This window comes from Notechis scutatus, chromosome 2, assembly GCF_049901735.1.
Source record: "Notechis scutatus isolate UNSWTSFEM ecotype Mainland chromosome 2, rNotScu1.2, whole genome shotgun sequence".
NCBI classification, from domain to species: Eukaryota; Metazoa; Chordata; class Lepidosauria; order Squamata; family Elapidae; genus Notechis; species Notechis scutatus.
Window position 1 is genome coordinate 175,831,445 of NC_142010.1, and position 20,025 is coordinate 175,851,469.

The 20,025-nt window shown below is 38.4% G+C and overlaps 1 protein-coding gene across 6 annotated transcripts in view; it reads right to left on the bottom strand.

Annotated features, from left to right (window-relative positions):
- Positions 1-7,128: 7,128 nt before the first annotated feature.
- The window catches only part of CHRNB3 (cholinergic receptor nicotinic beta 3 subunit), a 31,408-nt gene continuing 18,511 nt past the window's right edge, over positions 7,129-20,025 (bottom strand). For 2 of the 6 annotated variants that reach the window (XM_087957453.1, XM_026672869.2), the window contains 3 exons: positions 14,398-14,507; positions 12,006-12,876; positions 7,129-9,972 (listed from right to left, as the gene is read on the bottom strand). In XM_087957453.1, coding sequence (XP_087813579.1) covers positions 9,838-9,972; positions 12,006-12,876; positions 14,398-14,507 — 1,116 coding nt within the window. In that variant the 3' untranslated portion in view covers positions 7,129-9,837. Of the gene's footprint in view, positions 9,973-12,005; positions 12,899-14,397; positions 14,508-14,911; positions 15,018-20,025 lie in introns of all 6 variants that reach the window. The other 4 variants (XM_087957454.1, XM_087957455.1, XR_015747976.1 and 1 more) reach the window with 3 other exon arrangements.

A 20,025-nucleotide genomic window follows, 5' to 3' on the forward strand; every position in this document is an offset into this window, starting at 1 on the left:
TTGAGGACTACGTCTATTTGTTTTTCCTGAACAACAGTGTTTTCCCAACCTAGTGTCCTCAAGACATGCTAAGCCTAGAATTCTCCCTGTGGCTTTTGATAATTGCACAGTGTTGAGTGTTGTAGCCCCAAAATATCTGGAGCAATATTTCTCGACCTGAACAATTTTAAGATATGTTGACTTCAACTCCCAGAAAAGTTACCCAGGTTGATCTGAAGACACTGTGATGGGAAAAATAGATTTCAAAATCTGGTGGCCTCCAGATTCTAAATGATTCCATCATTTCACAGGCTGTTTCCGAGGTCGTATTCAGCAGGTTCTGACCAGTTCTGGAGAACAGGTAGTGGAAATGTTGAGTAGTTCGGAGAACCAGCAAATACCACCTCTGACTGGAGATTTTATAGTATCCTTTCCTTGCCATGCCCACCAAGCCACACCCATAGAACCAGTAGTAAAAAAATTGAATCCCACAACTGGGCTGTTTGGTTAAGTTAAGTTTACTACAGTATAGTGGGATGAAATAAATTTCAAAAATACATAGCACCATTACCATTCTGGCATCCCAACAGCCACCATCATGTTCCTTCAATTTTATTCAGTTTTATTCATCATCTTAAGCCATTATATCACACTCTATTCTAGCTGGAGGATGTTGAGAGATTAGTAAACTCATGGTAGGTAGATCCAATAAAAATAGCTGGTCCTGTGGCTCTTTTAGGTGATTAATGTGGAGTGCAGGTAACGGGTATAAATAAGAACAAATATTTTGGATGGCATTCTCTCTTCTGCTTATTTTAGGATTTTAGATGTATTTTGGAAATGCCCCTATGAAATATGCAAAGAATCCCCTGAGTGTTTAATTTTTACTTATACACAAAATTCCCAGCCCTACCCTGAGATGTCCAAAATCCCCATAAATGTTATGGACACAAGAGTACTTAACAATAGGGCTGATTATTTGGCTCCATGTATTTTTAAAAAGCATTTATATAATTTATATGGCCTCCCATTTCACAATGACTGTCTCTCAGCAGGTTTCCTAGATTAAAAACCCAATAGTTAAAAATAACTGTCCACAAAGCCCAAGGCAAATGATACATTTCAATCATAAAATCACATCAACAGAACTTGACTGGCTTCCTGGCCTGAAAACTGGCCTGAAAAGGATTTTTTTGTTTTTGTTTTACTTCTGATTGAAAACGACATTGATCAGAAAGTTTGGATGGTACTGAAATAAGAAGTCTACTCTATAGCCAGGATTCCAAAACCTTATGGAGGCTAAAAGGACCAGAACCTTCTGCATTTCCACAGGGATGATGTTCCACAAAGCAAACACTGCCAGAGAAGGCATGATTCCTGCATCCAACAAGTTAACACCGTTTAATGGAAGGGACCCAGAGCACGTCCACCTTGCTAAATCTGGTGAGGAAAACTGAAACAGTGGGAGAACAGTGGATTTCATCATCATTTTACCCTCTTTTATTGGATTGTTTGGAATGTGTTTGTATATTTTACAATGTAATACACTTTTAGAAATGTGAAGTTCATAAAAAAAATAAATTTTAAAGATAGCGTGACTAGTATTCTTTGTTTATTTATTACATTTATTTGCTGCCCATCTCTTTTCAAAGCGACTCTGGGTGGATATTTACAGTACAACAGTCGTGTCCAGTGGTGGAATTCAAAATTTTGTACGGCTCTGTGGGCATGGCTTGGTAGGCGTGGCGTGGCGTGGCTTGGTGGGCGTGGCAGGGAAGGATAGTATAAAATCTCCATTCCCTCCCCACTCCTGGAGGAAAGTTACTGTAAAATCCCCATTCCCTCCCCACCCCACTAACCTGCTTTCCAGCTCCATTTTCCTGTGCAGGGCAACAAAAGAAGACCCAGACGATCAGCTGGGATTCGGGAGGCAGAGAATAGATGGGGGCAGAGCCAGTCAGAGATGGTATTTGCAGTTCTCCGAACTACTCAGAATTTCCGCTACCAGTTCTCCAGAACTGGTCAGAACCTGCTGAATACCACCTCCGCTTGTGTCTCTTTTACACAACAAAGTGGATGCCCAATGAGCAGAAGCACTGATGTACACAAACGCTATTGTTTATTGCAGGGGAAACACAATCCTTGAGTGTGTCTGCTACTAGGTTCCATTTTTGGAGGAGGAGATTGAAGACTTCAAGGAAAAGCTTGAATGTCATTTAAGTCTGTCTTTTTCAACCTTGGCTATTTTAAGATGCATAGATTTGAAGTTCAGAATTCCCCAACTAGTACAACAAAATCACACTCTCTTAGTCTGACCATATATTGGATAACAAGCCAGTATTTTACAGATCCAACAAGTACAGCCATGTAACATTGGAGTATATAGTTAGAATGGGTGACAGTTTTCCAGTCACTTTTCTTTTCTTTTTCTTTTTTCTTTTTAAAAGTCCTCCAATAGTTAAGAACTTGGTGTATCATTTGGCATTTTCTGTGAAAACTCTAGACAACTTATTACTAAATTTTAAAATGATATCAGGCTGTTAAGAGTCAATTTATAGTCACATTATTTCTTCCTCAACTCCTAGGAATAATACAGTGGTTTGATGTATGGACAAGAATTGTCTTACTTGCAGAAATGTGATAACTGACTCTTTTGCCCAGAAGCATTCTATTTTTGGGAAACACTGAAGAACAAATTTAATGGTGAAAATGTACTGATAATTTCCACTTCCCTAAAGTAAGACTATATACTATGAACAGTAGTTACTTTGACTGCTTCACTGATGACAGTCTGATGGCTAACTTATTTACTGCCATCGGGGAAGTATGGAAATATGGCCCTCCAAATCTTGCTGAGCTGCACTTTTCCATCTACTGTGACTGATGTTGAGGGACACTGGCATAATTCAGAAACATCTGGATGGCTACAGGTCCCACACCATCACCTACAAATTGTCATCCTATCACTAGTCATAATGCAGATTCACTATATTATCTTGAAAGAAGCATTAGATAATAACAATATGAATAAAAAATATAAAACCGTAGGAAGAGGAAAAACATCAAAAGATTCAACATTAAGAATGAAAACATTAATATTAACCAAGAAATTGATAAGAATAACCACTATGCAACAGGATTAATAAATAGTGGAATAGTAGAATATAAATAGTGGAAACTTCCATTAAAGAACGTATCACTGTCCTGGGACTCTGGGTGACTTTCAACTTCCCCAAAACACAAAATAAAACAACAAGAACAGTAAAAACGTCAAAAGAGTCAACATAAAGAATTATAACATTAAAATTAACCAAGAACTGGATAAAAGGGACCAATGTGCAAATGGGGTTTACAGGGCTGCTGATCTGAGGCCCTTCCTTCCTACATTGGTTCCTCAGTGTGCATACAATGGCAAAAGACAGGAGGGGGACCATCCTTTCCCTTCCTCTCTTATTTTCACAATGGCATCAGCTCTTTTACCTCAGAGGTAAGGAAAGTTTTGCAACATTGCTGCTCATGCCTAAAGTCTGAATGGGGATGGGAGAAAATCTCTCCTGAAGAGCCTGACCAGCCTGGCCACCTCAAAAAGAAGACTCTGTTAGATACCTGGAAAGACCTTTATGGCTTGCAGAAGAAGGCGATCACATTTGCTGAGCCTTTCCAAGTAATTCTCACTTCCATTGGTGTAAGTGTCCCTGGGGTTGCAATTAAGGGGTTGCACTTCTCAACCTCCTCTTCATGCTTCAGGCTTCTCCTGGGTTGAGTGGCATTCTGGGTAAAGAGTTTGGGACCCCTTAAACACAAATCTTTAGATAATTCTATATACCCTCTTAACTTTAAGGCTTCAAATGCACTCTTCCTGTTGGTAGTAGGGGCTGAATGCACCCCAGACTTTAGCCATCCTGTTGGCATGTACAGATCTTTCGATATTTGCCTTGGAAAGAATGGCTCTCGCTGGCAGGGACCTCCCTAACCTGCAGTCTGATTGGTGTAGGAACTATTGCTGACTAGGCAGATGTGAACTCCATTCAACAATTGTGGAATCCATTACTGATCGATCTGGCAGACATGGAGTCCAATCATCATTTAGTAAGGGAAATTCTTTTAAGGGAGGGATTCTGAAGCCCCCCTTTACACATTTTACTTACACTTTTTATACATGAATAAATTACTCATTTATTCAGAAAGCCTAAAAATTAATGGCATTAAAATGTAGTGTGAGGCTGTTAGCATAAAATTAAATTATTAGCTAATTGATCCTAACCTTTTAATTAAATTACTGCTGACAGCTGAGATTTTTTTTAAAAAAAAATCATATAAAACATTTGACACGCTGGGCAAGAATTTCATTGTTGCTTACTGTTTTGTTGTTGTTGCTTACTGTTTTGTTGTTGTTCTAAGACTCTAAGTTAACTCTTCCTTGCTGGAGTATCTACTAGCTCCTTTTTCATTGGAATTCTCTGAATCTGTCTACATTAGGGAAAGCTTTACTATAGGAATTCAGACTTCTCCTTGACTATGGCTTCATACAGCTTCCTTCCAGCTGTTCTGAATGGTAAGTATTAATGAAGTAAATAAATCAACAGCAAACTTCTACCAACCAAGGAAACTGATCAAGGAGAGATTTAACCCAGAAATAAGGAGAAATTTTCTGACAGTGAGAACCATCAACTAATGGAATTGCTTGCCTTCTGAAGTTGTGGGAGCTTCATCGCTGGAAGCTTTCAAGGAGAGACTGGACTGCCATCTGTTAGAAATGGTATAGATCTCCTGCTTGAGCAGTGGGTTGGACTATATGACCTACAATGTCCCTTCCAACTCTGTTATTCTATTCTATTCTACATATCTTTGTCTCAAGAAGCATGCTGTAAAATCTTGAAAGTTTCATGACATAAAATAAATTTCAGCTGGCTATATTTCAATAATGTCAGATACACACACACACATCAGGTAGTAGTTAAACACATTTCTGTATTGCCTTTCAAAACTGTGATAAACTTTTAGAAAAGCTCTAAGCAGAATCAGTGGACAAGGGGCCATTCAAAACATGCAAAAGTTTGGCCTCTCACTGTGCCAATTCTCTATCTTTCATAGAGTCTCACTCTACCACCTCTGAAAACTGGCCTTGGATTATACAATTGAAAGGCTGCATAGCTTGATCTTGTCTATGAAATAAAGAATCATTGGGAAATTATTTTTCCCCTTCCTGAAATAACATAATGAAACTGACTAATATGGCCACTTAGATCACCCGGAAAAAGAATAGTGATAGGAATCTTGCTTTGCCCTCAGTCACCAGCTGGAATATAAAATTGTTCTGGGACTGGAGACTGGAGAGTATCATTCTGACAGCATCCATTGGTCTTGACACTTCTAGCTTCTTCTTTTAGCCAGGAAGAAATAAGAGCCACAAACTTGCTATTCAAGTTAGAGTTTCAAGAAGGGAAGATCAGACCAACCAAAACAGCAGATATGTACCATTGTCCAATGTTTTTAGTTGAACAATTAGTCTCTTCTTTCCCTGCTCTTCTCATGTGTACCTTATTAAAGTGTGAGCTTGAAAGCATAACTTAAGCTTGAAAAATGATTTAATAATTCCTGGAAAATCAGGGGGAAAATGCAATCAAGGTTAGGGGAAAAAAATCAGCCCAATTTATCAAACATTTGTATGATTTGCTCACTTAGCCTATTGCCCACACGCATTCTGCATTGCAGACACATTTTTTCTATCGCCCTATATACCCATTTATTAAATATTTTTAGCTATGTGTGTAATTATTCTAATGAGCAATAAATATGAAAGCTATCTTATACTATCAAACCAATCTATTCCATAATGCCTGCAGGGCCTACCCCATTTTTTGTTTAATCGTGATTTGTCAAGTAAATTGGCTGGTTCCTACAGCCACAATGTTGTAAAAATCACACTTGCTGAGTTCCCACAATACATTAAGCTAAGCTAAGCATAAAACAAACTCATAATTATAGCACACAAGATGTGTAAACCTTTTCATTGAATTGCAACAACCTTTTCAGATTAGTCTTTTTGTACATGGGTATCTGTCTTTTCTAGTCCTACCAAAAATTAAAGTTGAATGAAAATGCTGTGCTTTTATTTTCACTGTAATGTGCAAAAACTATGCAATTTTGTTTAATTGACCTTACCAAAATGATCTTCCTATATTATAGGATCACCGGAATTGAATACTAAACAATCCACCAACATCTCAAAAATCTTTCCTGATATTGGTCAGCTAAGCTCTTTCCGAAACTCATCCATTTATATTATAAGAATGTTGTAATTTTTAGCTGACATATCACATGCTCCTAGAGACCCTAGTTTAACGATTATTTCCTTCTTGGCAAGTCAGCGTCTCCCTACTAGTTCTGAATTTCAAATTTACAGCTGACTGTCTCTCTACATATAATTCCTTTATGACCTTTCTCTGACCCATTTTTTTGCCTCCTGCAGATTTTCCACTTATTTTTCCATCCATGCGCCAAAATGCTTACATTGCAATGTTCTAATCAATGGATATCAATATTACGATAATGATAAATGACGACTTAGGATTATAGAAAGTAAACCAAACCTCCAACAGAAATTTGAGTTAATGTTGGAGGGATGATTTCCCCCCACACTTAACTCCTGAGTTATGTGTACTTCTGATTGACGGTAATTTTTGACCCAGACAAATTGCCAGGTTTTATTCTACTGCTATTATTTTCTAAATTTTCAAGCAGATCATAATTAATTAAAGCTAATAATTACTTTTAAAGGGGGTTTATATGCTGTATATTTGTAGCTTCAAAACAGAGGGGCTAGAAAATATTTCTTTAATTTCCTAATAGGTTGCTTGGCTATCTTCCTGGTCTGTAAAATTTGAAGTGTTGTGTGAAACTGCTTGTTATCGAAAAGAGAAGACAAACATGGCATGGAAGCTAATACAGAGGGGGGGGGGGGAACCATTCCTACTTACACTGCTACTTTACAATAGAGAGCAAAAATATTGATATCATTGGTAGCATATATCTATTTAAACCACCTCTGCCTTTATTTATGCTCTGCAGTATTTCCTCCTATAGTGGAAGGCTATTCCATTTTTCCCATTTGTTTTTGTTTTGTTTTTGTTTAATACACAAACAACATTCTCAGTCTTCAGATTATTTATTTGTTATTGCTTTCTTTAATAACATATACAATCATGAGTAGCTCTTGTGAGTGATGACATGCCACTACTGGCTGACAACATTCAAAGCAGTGTTATGTTCACATATAAGACATAGATGCATTGTAGTCATTGCACTAAATAGTTTTACTTCCCATGCTAGGAGAGGTGGACTGAATGTAGAACACAATTATTTTCCATAGTACCACTTACTGATTGCACATAGGTGGACTTCATGAGCTGAACCAAAGGAGAAAGAGCTTCAGGCTTGTAAGCACATCGCATCACTTATGAACTAATCCATAGGAATAGCTTACCATCCTGAAACCTAAGTGGTATAAGTAAAAATGTGAACATTGTCTTGCAACCCAGCAAGCAAAGAACTGCAATTGTGGTTAACGTATGGTAGAAGCCTAGAACTGAAGTTTGTAGGTGTAACATCAACACTCCAGGGAGAATATAATACAATAAGGCAAAGCTGAGTTTAACTAATGTTGGTTGTGTCCCAACCCTGCTAGTATTTGAATTATGACAATACATGATTTGGGCCCTTGCTTTTGGACAAAATCAGCTCTTACTTAAAGAAGAACAGTGGAATAAACTTCTTATGTGAACCTCTTCACATATTTACTGCTACTCCTAAGACTGGTATAAAGTTTTGGAGGAGACATTATTAGTATCCAAAGGGGATCTTTTGGTATACATGAGCAAATGAAAACATACAACCCCCTGACAGGAAGGAAAGTTGGTCTGCAAAAAATATGCTACAAGACCTTGAAAATCTACAGGAAGATAGAAGCTGTTTTGACTTGAAGGATAAATTGTCTCATTTTGAAGACATCAAAATAATGTTCCTGATTTTCTTTCCACTGGCTTTCAATATAGATTATCTGGACAATAATTATTTTACAATTAAAAAGCATCCATCTTAGGTCTTCTCACGAACCATTATGAGGATTCAAATATTAGTTCATGTGCAAGTATATATTTTTAGAGACTGAAAAAAGGCTAAATCCCTCTGAAACGTTGTAGATCTTCAACAAATATTCAGCTTTTTTTGAAAATAAAAATCTCCAACCTTAACTCTAGCAAGATATAAGTACCTTTAAGAATAAACTAGTAGAGGTAACCCTTTTCTCATTCTGGAGCCCATCTTCAGAGAACTTATCTCTCACCCAAATGAGAGAGAGAGAGAAAGAGAGGTTCTGAAGAGAGATTAGTTCCCTAAGGATGGGCTCCAGCACGAGTCCGAAAGCTTGGAAGACTAAACTTCTTGTCTTGGTGACCGACTCAGATTGGATCCTGCAGTACCAATAATCTGTAACAGTGCTTCTCAATTTCAACACCTTTAAGAAGTGCAGACTTCAACATCCAGAAATCCCTGCCCAGTCATACTGGCTGGGAAATTCTTGGAGTTCAATCCACACAGCTTAAAATGGTTGATATAGAGGAACGCCAGTCTGTAAGCTTCACAAAATGTATTAGCAGGGTGATCAAAAGCAAAGCCTGCTAATTTAAATAATATATGTTTTTCCTCCCTGCTTCTCACAGCAAGGAGGTACACAAACAATGCTTTTGAGAAGACGAGAATTGAAGTGATGGAAAAAGATTATGTCCTCAAAGTTCATTTCAAAAACAAATGAATTAGGACATTGCTGCTCATCACATTTATATGCATACATTCAATTTTTATTAATGCTTTATATATCTCTAATGTGTGAAAATATAAAATCTGTGTTTATAACATTTACTTTTTATAAAGCTTATACATAAATATCTTTTCTTAAAAAAATAGTGCAATAAATTGTCATCTTTCCAATGACAGTTGGTGTCAATGTAATATTGGAAAGTAAATTCAGTGTAATAGTGGAAAGTAAATTCTGAAATTTGACTATTAAATATGGCTAATCCAATGGAAAGTCCAGTTACATAAATCTTTCCTCATGATTTCTGTGGGTTTCTTTAACATTGTTTTTTTTTAAATGGGAGACTTTTTAAAATTAAATGTTAAGTTAAATCCATCTACTGGGAATTTCCCTCCTTCGCACATGTATCAAAATTTTGGAAGCATGAGGGAGTGGGTGGGTCAGAGAATAGTTTGGAAAATTCACAATAAATGAGCAGGAAAAAACTCATGGAATGTTCTTTGAGGTTCAAAGATTATTTGGGGAAAAGCTATTACAGTTTAAACTGAACTATAACTCTGGCCTTGTTGATTTGAGCTGATTAGAACTAAAGTTCAAAAACATGCAACATCTGTCACGTAAACTAAAACAAGAAATAATCTTAAGTTTCTAATGCTGAAATACCAATTTTATTTATTAGATTTTATTTTATCCTGCCTTTATTACTTTATAAGTAACTCAAGGTGATGAACATACAGTACGTAATAGTCTTATATTCTTATATTTATATTCTTATCTGTTTTTCTCTAACATTTTGGTAAACAGATAAATGCCTATAAATACAATAAATATAGATGAAAGTAGTCATTTGTGCAATCCATGCCCACCTCATGAGCTTGGTAGCTAAAAGATTTGATCTAAAACTTGATCTGAATCTATCCAGCATAGTTTGGTGTCAATGACATTCCTGTTGATTCTGTGCACATTGATCGTTACCTAACCAGGCATCTTGATCTCCTGTTTTCTTCCTCCAGTTGATTCTTACACAATTGATGGTTTTATTTCTACAAACCACTGTGCAACCACATCTTCAAAGCAGGAGTAAATATAAGAACAGATCCGACCACAGACACCACCAAAAATAGCCACAGGAAGATCCGGTCAAGAACCTGAGCTACAAACTTCCAGTCTTGCACGACCTAGGAGAGAGGAGGAAAATAAGAGTTGTGAGTTCAATGCTCAGTTTATACAAGTGAAGGCATGCTTTAAAAAATACTTGGGACTTAAGTCATCAACTCTCACCCTTCAAAGTAGGCAAGGTCCAGAAACAGAGATTGTAGGAATGATCTTTATCTTTTTAGGATTTTCTTTTTGTGAATCTGTTAGAATACTATAGTAGAATACTACCATACTTTATACAGTACAAAAAAAAAACCCCAATCAGATGGAGTTACTCTGGCTTTTCATCTTGTGCTTTCGTCTTTCCTAGAATTGAGTAATCTTTTTTGAACCTCTCCCATCCTTAATGGGCCATTCAACTCTTCTCTATTCCGAGAGCCGAATTTATGTTCCATCATATCAATTTATGCTTGATAACTCTGTGAAGCACAGCGGATCACTAAGGATACATGGCATTAGGTAGAAGGTTGCCTTCAGTGGTGGGTCAGATGTGGTGTAAGTCTGTTGTTCCATAAACATTGATATTATCTTTCGGGGATATTGAATATTGGGCATGACTCATAAAATTTATATAAAATATTTTTTTTTTCTCCAATGCAGCTGATCAAGCAGAGCTGGCATGAACCACAAGTTCCTGCTTGTCTCCTTCACTCATATATAGAGATAGGATTGCAACTTGGACAAACCAAAACCAAAATCAAATCTGCTTATAGCCTTTTCATGTTCTGTAAAGTAGAGCTTTAAAAAAAATCCTTTAGCAAAACAAGATGACAAGATAGCAAAACAAGATAGTTTAGGGAGTGCTACATAACTGAAATTATTCATCAGGTAGGTAAGTTAATTACCACATTTTTTGCACTATAAGATGCACCTGGCCATAAGATGCACCTAGATTTAGAGGAGGGACAAAATATATATCAGGCAGAACCTGAGAGGACTATATCATGTGCCAGCTCTGCCTATTGACTCCTGCACTGTGGAAAAGAGAAAGAAGAAGCGGGCAATGACAAAGACAGAAGAGGCAGGGTTCAGCACTGTAAAAGGACCCTGCCATCGCGGTCCAGCTGCTATTCACCAAAGGACTGACACAAACATTTCCACCCACTTTTGGGGAAAGTAAATGCGTCTTATGGAGCAAAAAATATGGTACTTAATTCTATTTCCCAGATTAATAGTAATAAGCAGTATTCTCCTTTGGAGCAGAAAAATATATTCAGAACACGGACGGTATTTATGTTGGAAGCTAACAATTTATAACCGGTACATAATGCATCAGATTACAGTTAAGTCTAATATTAACCATTTTCTGACCTTAACTTCATTCTCTTTTAAAATGCCAAGCACAATCATTTCTTTTAATTTTACACAAGGGTGAACATAGGGTAAAACATGTTCCTTTGATAGACATTCGTCAATTTTTACTGGGTTATCTAGGATAAGGAAGTTGATGTTTTCTCGAAACGTTGAGGTCTGCAACTTCACAAGCCCCAACCATCATTGCCAATGGCCAGGGATTACTTTTCTTTGCTTTAAAACTTGGCCAATGCTGGATTAGAAGAATCCTGGCCCAATTTTGCAACATATTCTAAATTTACAAATGCAAGAAAAAGCTTTTCTTACATTCGAGATTACTTTGTTCAGTTTGCTGTGACCTGATGATTTGTTTAAAAATGCAGGTTTGAGTTCATCTCTGATTTCGGAACTAGAATATAATACAATTCTTTATTGGCCAAGTGTGATTGGACACACAAGGAATTTGTCTCTGGTGCATAAGCTCTCAGTGTACATACAAACAACAAAGTGATAGATTATAGAACAAAAATAAGAGTTACAATCATTAATCATAAGATACAAGCAACAAATGATAAACCATAAGGAGAAGGTAGTAGGAAAGATGAAAAATTAAAAGATGAAAAATTCTAAGATGACAAAGATGAGAAGGATAATAGCAATACAGCTATTTAGTCTTTAGGACTAAAACACTGCTGTGGGAATTGGGAGATATGAGGTAAATGAAAAACTGACATCAGGCCACTCTTGATTCCTAACTTACCTGCCTAATGAAGTGCTCCTTTTTGACATGTGTAGAGATATATCTAATGGAATCGGCAGCTTTTTCCAAGAATGCAACCACCACCTTTTCTCCATCTTTCAACTGTTTGTTTTTATGCTTCCTCAGCTTTGGTTTTAGAGTTCCTTCCGGATCCGCGAAGGCACAGCGATCCACGTATCCTTTCATGAAGAGCAGCCTAGGCAGTTTCTGAAGGAAAAGTCTTTTCACCCAGGGAGCCATGGGATGGTAGGTGGCCGAGGAACGATGGTGCACGTTAATTACAAAAACGGTCACAATGATTGAAAGCGTGACAAAAATCATGATGAACAACAAGTACTCGCCAATCAGGGGTATGACTTTGGAGGAAGAGGGGATGATTTCTTCAATAACCAGGAGAAAAACTGTGAGGGAAACTAAAACAGAGGTCGAGAGTGATAGTTTCTCTCCCTCATCTGAGGGCAAGTAAAAAACGAGCACCGTTAAAAAAGATAGTCCTAGACATGGGATTATTAAGAAAAGTGTGTAGAACAGTGGGAAGCGTCTTAAAACAAAAGAGTAGGTGATGAACGGGTAGGAATATAATCCGTCTTTTCGGTTTCCTTTCATTCCTTTGGCATTTAGGATTTCCCATTCCCCATTATCAAAAAAGTCTGTCCTATCCACATTTTCGTCTACTAGGATCAGGTCAACCATTCTGCCATCATAGGTCCATGATCCAAATTTCATGGAGCAATTCTGCCTGTCAAATGGGAAGAAGGTCACATCCATTGTGCAGGAACTTTTGTAACTGGCTGGAGGTCTCCATACTACTATCCCATTGTACTTAATTATTGCTTTTGTCATCAATGAACCTTCAAAACGCCCATCAGCACTAGAAAGGATAGAGGAGAAAACTGTTCTTCAATTACATATCATGCTGCTTGTTCCAATAATTTTTTTTTCCTATTGCTTCCTATTGCAGTTAATAGTGGTAGCCCAATTCCCCATTCTTTCCCCTTGTTTTCAAAGGATACTACTTCTTGTGAGTTCATGTTTGTGGAAGTTACTGCCTGTCTGCAAATCAGACCTCAGAAATAAAACTTAAAAAGATTTAGGAGAGTTGTTCCTTGTGGCAAAACCTATCCTCAAATACGAGTTTTCTTAGAACACTTTCTTGACTTACTAGCCTGGGAGAAGTCCCACAATCAGATTTCCTTAGACTAAGTTGTCAGTCAGCATGCTTCACACTATGCCTATAATATTTAATCAGTTAATTCTAGCAGGTAGTAATCCTAAGTGGGATGAAGAAGAAAAGGAGATGTAGATGAAAACAACCTTTATCTTAGCTGTGCCCTGTTTGTGCCACTATCCTCACATCTTAAGCATGGTTTTCGATTTGTTTTGATTGCTTCAATAGTAAGAAAATGACATTCACTATTTCCCCCCAATTCCTGAAGATCCAAGGTATTCCTAATATGCCCATAGAATATATTTTTGCTTCTATCAGCTACATTGCTCTGGGCTCAGAGAAGAAAGGACCAGCTGGCTCTAAGACACCCGAGAAGCATGTTGAGGGATCAGGCCTTTCCCTTTGGACCACTTTCTTCAGTTTTGGACTGTAAAGTCTACAGCAGTGGTTCCCAACCTTTTTTTCGCCACGCACCCCTAAAGAAATTTCACGTGAACCTCGCACCCCCTGAAATTTAGACTTTAGGAACTACTGAACGCGTTAAATATATGGTAGGATTGAATCTTTTCAGCTATGTATGTGACGGCCACTAAATAACGATACTTAACTCTAAAATGAAAACAAAGTTAATCCATTGCATAATAAATAAAAATGCCAACATATAGCCAATATCCTATTATTTACCTGGACTTTTCTCGCACCCCCTGGAATATCCTCTCGCACCCCCAGGGGGTGCGAGCACCCCAGGTTGGGAACCCCTGGTCTACAGCATCAAATGTTACTTGAAAATACCTCCTCAGTGAACAAAATATGTGGTCTAATTCATTGCTTTTGATCAAATTAAATTATTCTTTATATTAGTTAGGAAGTATATTTAGATATTTCAAGAAAGTACTGATACAACAGGAATTGAATGAATGTTTTTGAAGTGAGGCTGAAGCATATGGACTCCCTCTATAGAGTTTGAGAAAACTTGCTTAGGTACATTTCAATTAGGCCAAAGAAATCCAGGTACAAATGGAAAACCACTACAAACAACAATAACAAACACTTCACAGATTTGCACTTGAGTTGCTATGCCAGTCCTAATGGTTAATGAGTATTGTCAGTTTCAGCCAAGACATTAACTGGATAGCCCTTCAGATCTCTCTAAAACAGAGGATTATCTTTGAGAAACTAGGACAGCTGGCCACCCCCTCCCTGCATTAGGATCCCTATACTCACTTTTCAAATAAAACAATATCAGGGAGCCAGAGAGATTCAGATGGAACCCGAATTGCAGTGATCCCACCATAATCTTCAGGATTCCAGCACAATTTATGGTCGATCCATTCCTGCAGTAAACAGCAAAAAGGACCAGATTTCCATTTCAGTTTCTCAAGTAATCATTCCTAGCTGAGAATAACGTTGGAGAATCTTATCAATCTTTAAGTGACTTTCCAAATATTGCTGAACTACAATTTGTATAATTTCTTACTCTTTGAAAGGCTGGATGATGCTGCTGAAAGTTGTAAGAAACATCTAGACAGCCTTATATTATCATAGTCATTTTCAGGTCAATATATAATTGCTAGCCTGCTGAATCAATGCTTAATGTAACATTTTCTTCTGGATATGGATATAATGTCAGGATTAATACCTAAAAATCAACTATAATGTATTGAATGTAGTTTGGCTTAGCGTATTGAATAAAAAAGGCTTGTTCAACAAATTGGACTTTAAACAAATGGAAATACACCTTTCCAATAATACCAATAAAGATTTTCAGTCATCCAGATAGAGGTGTCTGGAAATTGAATCATAGCAACTGACTTCTGAAAGTTTCTGAAGACTGAAGAAGCTACCTAGACAAACAGCAAAACCAAAAAGAAAAGTTCAGCTGACTTTGCCTGACTCAACTGCCAGACTTTTCCAAGAATGTACCATTGACTTGGAACATCCTCCTCGAAGTCAAATATCCTTACCATGCAACTTGATTTTCCCAAGTTTTTAAAACTTTAGGATCTCCTAGGGATTACCATGATTATTTAGCCAAGTTTGTAATTTAATATTCTTTTCCAGGATATGTTTAGTTATTCGCAGTTAATTGCCTGCCACTAGCTCAGTCAATAAGTATTACATAATTGCAATGTTTTACACTAATTTGCTTTCATTTCCTAGTTGTTTAACTTGCTGTTGCTTCAGTTGCAGTAAGGACATTGCAATTTTTAACCTGTATTTGTATTCTGTACATTGTCCAGATAAGTCTTCTTGTTGAGCAACGGATGAATTGAATGATTAATAAGGACATATTTTTCATAATTAGCTTTCTCCTTACTTTCTCCTTCTAGACTATACAATCTGGTCTAGAATTTGCATGGAATATATTTTAGTCCTGAACAGCAGGCTTTTCTCACCAGAGCTAACAGCACTGCTGCCTTCAACACGGTTATGACCTAGGATTCTACCCTTTATAAACGTATGATAGAATAGAAGAACAGAATTGGAAGGGACCTTGGAGGTCTTCTAGTCCAACCTCCTGCTTAGGCAAGAAACCCTATACTATTTCAGACAAATGGTTATCCAATCTCTTCTTAAAAACTTGCAGTGTTGCAGCATTTACAACTTCTGGAGGCAAGTTGTTCCACTGATTAATTGTTCTAATTGTCAGGAGATTTCTCCATCTGATGGTGTGCAGCAGCAGCCAAAAAAACCTAATGCAATCCTAGGTTGCATTAACAGAGGGATACAATCAAGATCAAGGGAGATACTAATACCACTCTATAAAACCTTAGTAAGACCACACCTAGAGTACTGCATCCAGTTTTGTTCTCCACACTATAAAAAAGATGTTGAGACTCTAGAAAAAGTACAGAGAAGAGCAACCAGGATGATTAGGGGACTGGAGACTAAAACATATGAAGAACGGTTACAGGAACTGGGCTTGGATAATCTAGTGAAGAGATTAGATTAGACCAGAGGAGACATGATAGCAGTCTTCCAATATTTGAGGGGCTGCCACAGAGAGGAAGGGGTCAAGCTATTTTCTAAAGCACCTGTAGGCCAGACAAGGAATAATGGATGGAAACTGAACAAGGAGAGATTTAACCTGGAAATAAGGAGAAACTTTCTGACAGTGAGAACAATCAACCAATGGAACAGAAGTTGCCCTTGGAAGTTGTGGGAGCACCATCACTTGAGACCTTCAAGAAGAGATTGGACTGCCATTTGTCAGACATGGTGTAGGGTCTCCCGCTTGGGCAGGGGGTTGGACTAGATGACCTATAAGGTCCCTTCCAATTCTGATTATCTATTATCTGATGTCAGAATAATGTATAAAAGTATGATTTTTGTCCATCATCTCAGGAACAGCTAAAATAGTGTGTGTCTTCCAGTGTTCTGGGTAAAGAGCATAAAGGCACATGTATGAGCGACAAAACACTTGGAGACTTGAACATTTTCAATTTTAAAAGGAGATAAAACCTACCAAATCATCATTTCCCAGTGAATATTATAACAGTTCTCTCTTTCCCACCTCTACCTCAACATTTCTGACTGGGATACAGCCATGTTGGCCAGCCACCAAATTGTTTCGGTCTGAGGCAATGTAGTCACAAGACTATTTAAAAAATGCCAGAGTTGCTGTGGGTCAAGACATCATACAGCTATATACCTGATGGCTGTTTGTTTTGTTTTTTTAATGGGAATGCAAGGAGCAGCCTAGGGAAATATTGAGGCAACACAATTGTGACCTTTGAAAAAGTAACAGCATCCATCTTAGCAGTCTTAGCAATATAAGACTTCACCAAGGGGAAGAAAGTTCTGAATAATCTTTGGGGCAAGGGATGGGCGGGTAGAAAATATGTAAGTTAATATAACATATCAGAATTGTCATTTTAACAAAAGCAAAATGAAACCCAGGTCTCTTCTATTTAGCCTCTTAAAATTACTTGGTCTTGAGACATTGGTTGGCATCTATTCTTTTTATGCCATGTAAAACCTCCCACACTGATTTTTACAGACTAAGATATTGGGAAAAAAAAACCACATCATTCCGCCCCCCCTCCTTGCCTCGTCCTACTTCTGTTGACTTTACACACTGCACTGCGTAATTGCTGCATCTCAGAACGGAGTCGTTCTTACAGTAATAATAAAAAAATCTCTCCACTTTTATTTATTATTTATAAAGAGGTTTCTTTATTGCCTTGTTGGTAATGCAAAAAGCCAGAAGAGTGAGAGTGCTGACTAAAATCAATATTAGCAATGAAAGCTTCTTCTTGCAGAGAATTTAGACAGAGATTTCTTAGAAGATGGGATTCCTCCAAACTCTCCCATTCCGTATATTATGTTTTATTTTTTCAAATAACCTGCCCGTTAGCTTCATTTATACTTTATCCATATGCATGCCTTACACCAGAGGAAAAATTGTGGTCTGTGGCAGGGGTGGGATTCAATTTTTTTAACAACCGGTTCTGTGGGCGTGGCTTAGTTGGTGGGTGTGGCTCGGTGGTCATGTGACTGGCTGGGCGTGGCCAACTCAATATCACTCACATCGAGGCACCCATCTCCTCGCCTGGCCTTTCGTGACTGTGGGGATGCTGCAACAGTCGTAAGTGTGAAAAATTGTCATGTCACTTTTTTCAGTGCCATTGTAACTTTCAATGGTCACTCCACACAAACAAAGTACCAGCAAAGGAAGAAAAAAAAAACTCCAGAGAAGTTCCTGAGACAGGAAGTCTAGTCCCGCCAAGAATGTAATAAGGGTTAACAGAGAAGCAGTTTCTGTAAGCAACACCAGAATGTTTCCTTCCTGCCTTCCTTACAGGATTAGGCCAGTAATTTCTTCTAACAACCGGTTCTCTGAACTGCTTTAGACTGTTAACAACCGATTCTAGCGAATAGGTGCGAACTGGTAGAATACCACCCCTGATTTTCCTCTATGGCAGGGGGCCCCATGACCCACTACTGGAAGGTTGGCCTATTTGAACAAGAACCACGTGAGTGGCAGGCAGAGATGGTATTCAGCAGGTTCTGACCAGTTCTGGAGAACCGGTAGCGGAAATTTTGAGCAGTTCGGAGAACCAGCAAATACCATCTCTGACTGGAGATTTTGCAGTCTCCTTTCCCTGCCATGCCCACAGAACCGGTAGTAAAAAAAATTTGAATCCCACCACTGGTGGCAGGCCAGCGCACGCAGGTGTGCATAGCCCCACTCATGCGAGCAGTGGGCCCTCCCTCACACAAATAAAGCTGTGCGTGCATGCCTTCCCCTCTCAGAAAACCACCTCCTCTTTTCCCCCCCTCCCTGCTCCAGGCCTCCAACCTAGTAAGATTGGGGAATGATGCTCTATGACTTCTCTGTCTTCTCTTTCTACTTTTCTCCTGTAACCTTCCTCCAACCTTCAAAATTCATCTCTCCATATATTACTCTACTGCTCACACTCTCTCCCTGTGCAATCTGTTTTTCTCCCATCCGTGCTAAAAGGTTTTTTTGTTTTTTTTTTGAATGGTGCTATTACAATCCAAATAGCATTATCAACTAAACAACACACACCCAAAAAAAAAAAAATAGAAAATAGATTATACAATAAAATAGAAAAGGGTTTACTTTGAAGGGGGGGAGGGGGTGAACTCTTGACTTGCCATGCAAAACACCATCTGGTCCTCAAGCCAATAGAATTGATGCACTTCTGACCTACATAATGTATTTTGGTGTTAGATGCTAAATGTTCACAGCTCTCTTGGATGCATTCCCTAGAAAATAATGGGCATGTTCCAGGCTTCCCAAGGAGCAAGGAGAGATATTTCAAATTAAATATGCACAGAATTGGACTGTCCCAAGGTGTTTAACATACACTGCAATTTTTCCCGCTGCTTAATTTTTGACCAAGTCATCTGTTGAGATGGGCCACCATGGGAAAATTTGGGATGATTAAATAGTAAATGAGGTAAGCATCACTCCTTCCCTGCTCAAAAGGCTGCTTCCAGGTAGTGTTATTTTAAGCGATCATCAGGGCTCTGCAATGCTTAGTACATTAACTCAATCTCTTTATTTCATCCTATTTTCTCTAATGTAATGGTGTAATCTGCTGAGAAATTATTCACCCTCTTTGAAGCTTATGTGCGCCCGATATTAATAATCAATTATATACGGGAAGTAAATGATGCAGATTTAATTTTTCTCATTACTTGCTGACGTCTCCAAACCTGTTTCTTTCCTTATGTGACTTAAGCAAGGTTATTCACATTTTTATCAAATACTGGGTTGTGAAACTTGGGTCTTTAGAGTCATATGCACCCATTGGTTTATTCCATGCTTGTTTCTAATGTTTTTTTTGTGATTAATCAGTGCAAATCTGTGGGAAACAGTGGTGCTATTCTACCGGTTCGGCCTAGTTTTGGTGTACCGGTAGCACCGAAGATCGGCTGAGACCGAACCAGTTCTCTTTGATGAGCTGCAGTTGGGCCCAACCACCTGCCCAAGCTCCCATATTGACCTTTGTTCCCTGCTTTTGAAGCATAGCTGCTTTGCACAGCACTGCAGATTGCCGTGCGTCAGCTCTTGAAGCTACAGGGATTGCAGGAGGTGAGTAGGAAAGCCTCTGCACGTGTGTTTGGACAAAGTGTGTGCATGCACGCAAAGCGCGCCCATCAAGCCACGCCCACTGAACCGGTGGTAAACCACTTTGAAACCCACCACTGATAGAAAAGGCTACTTGTCACCTACCAGGGAGGGAGGGAGGGAGGGAGGGAGGGAGGGAGGGAGGGAAGGAAGGAAGGAAGGAAGGAAGGAAGGAAGGAAGGAAGGAAGGAAGGAAGGAAGGAAGGAAGGAAGGAAGGAAGGAAGGAAGGAAGGAAGGAATAATGAATCCA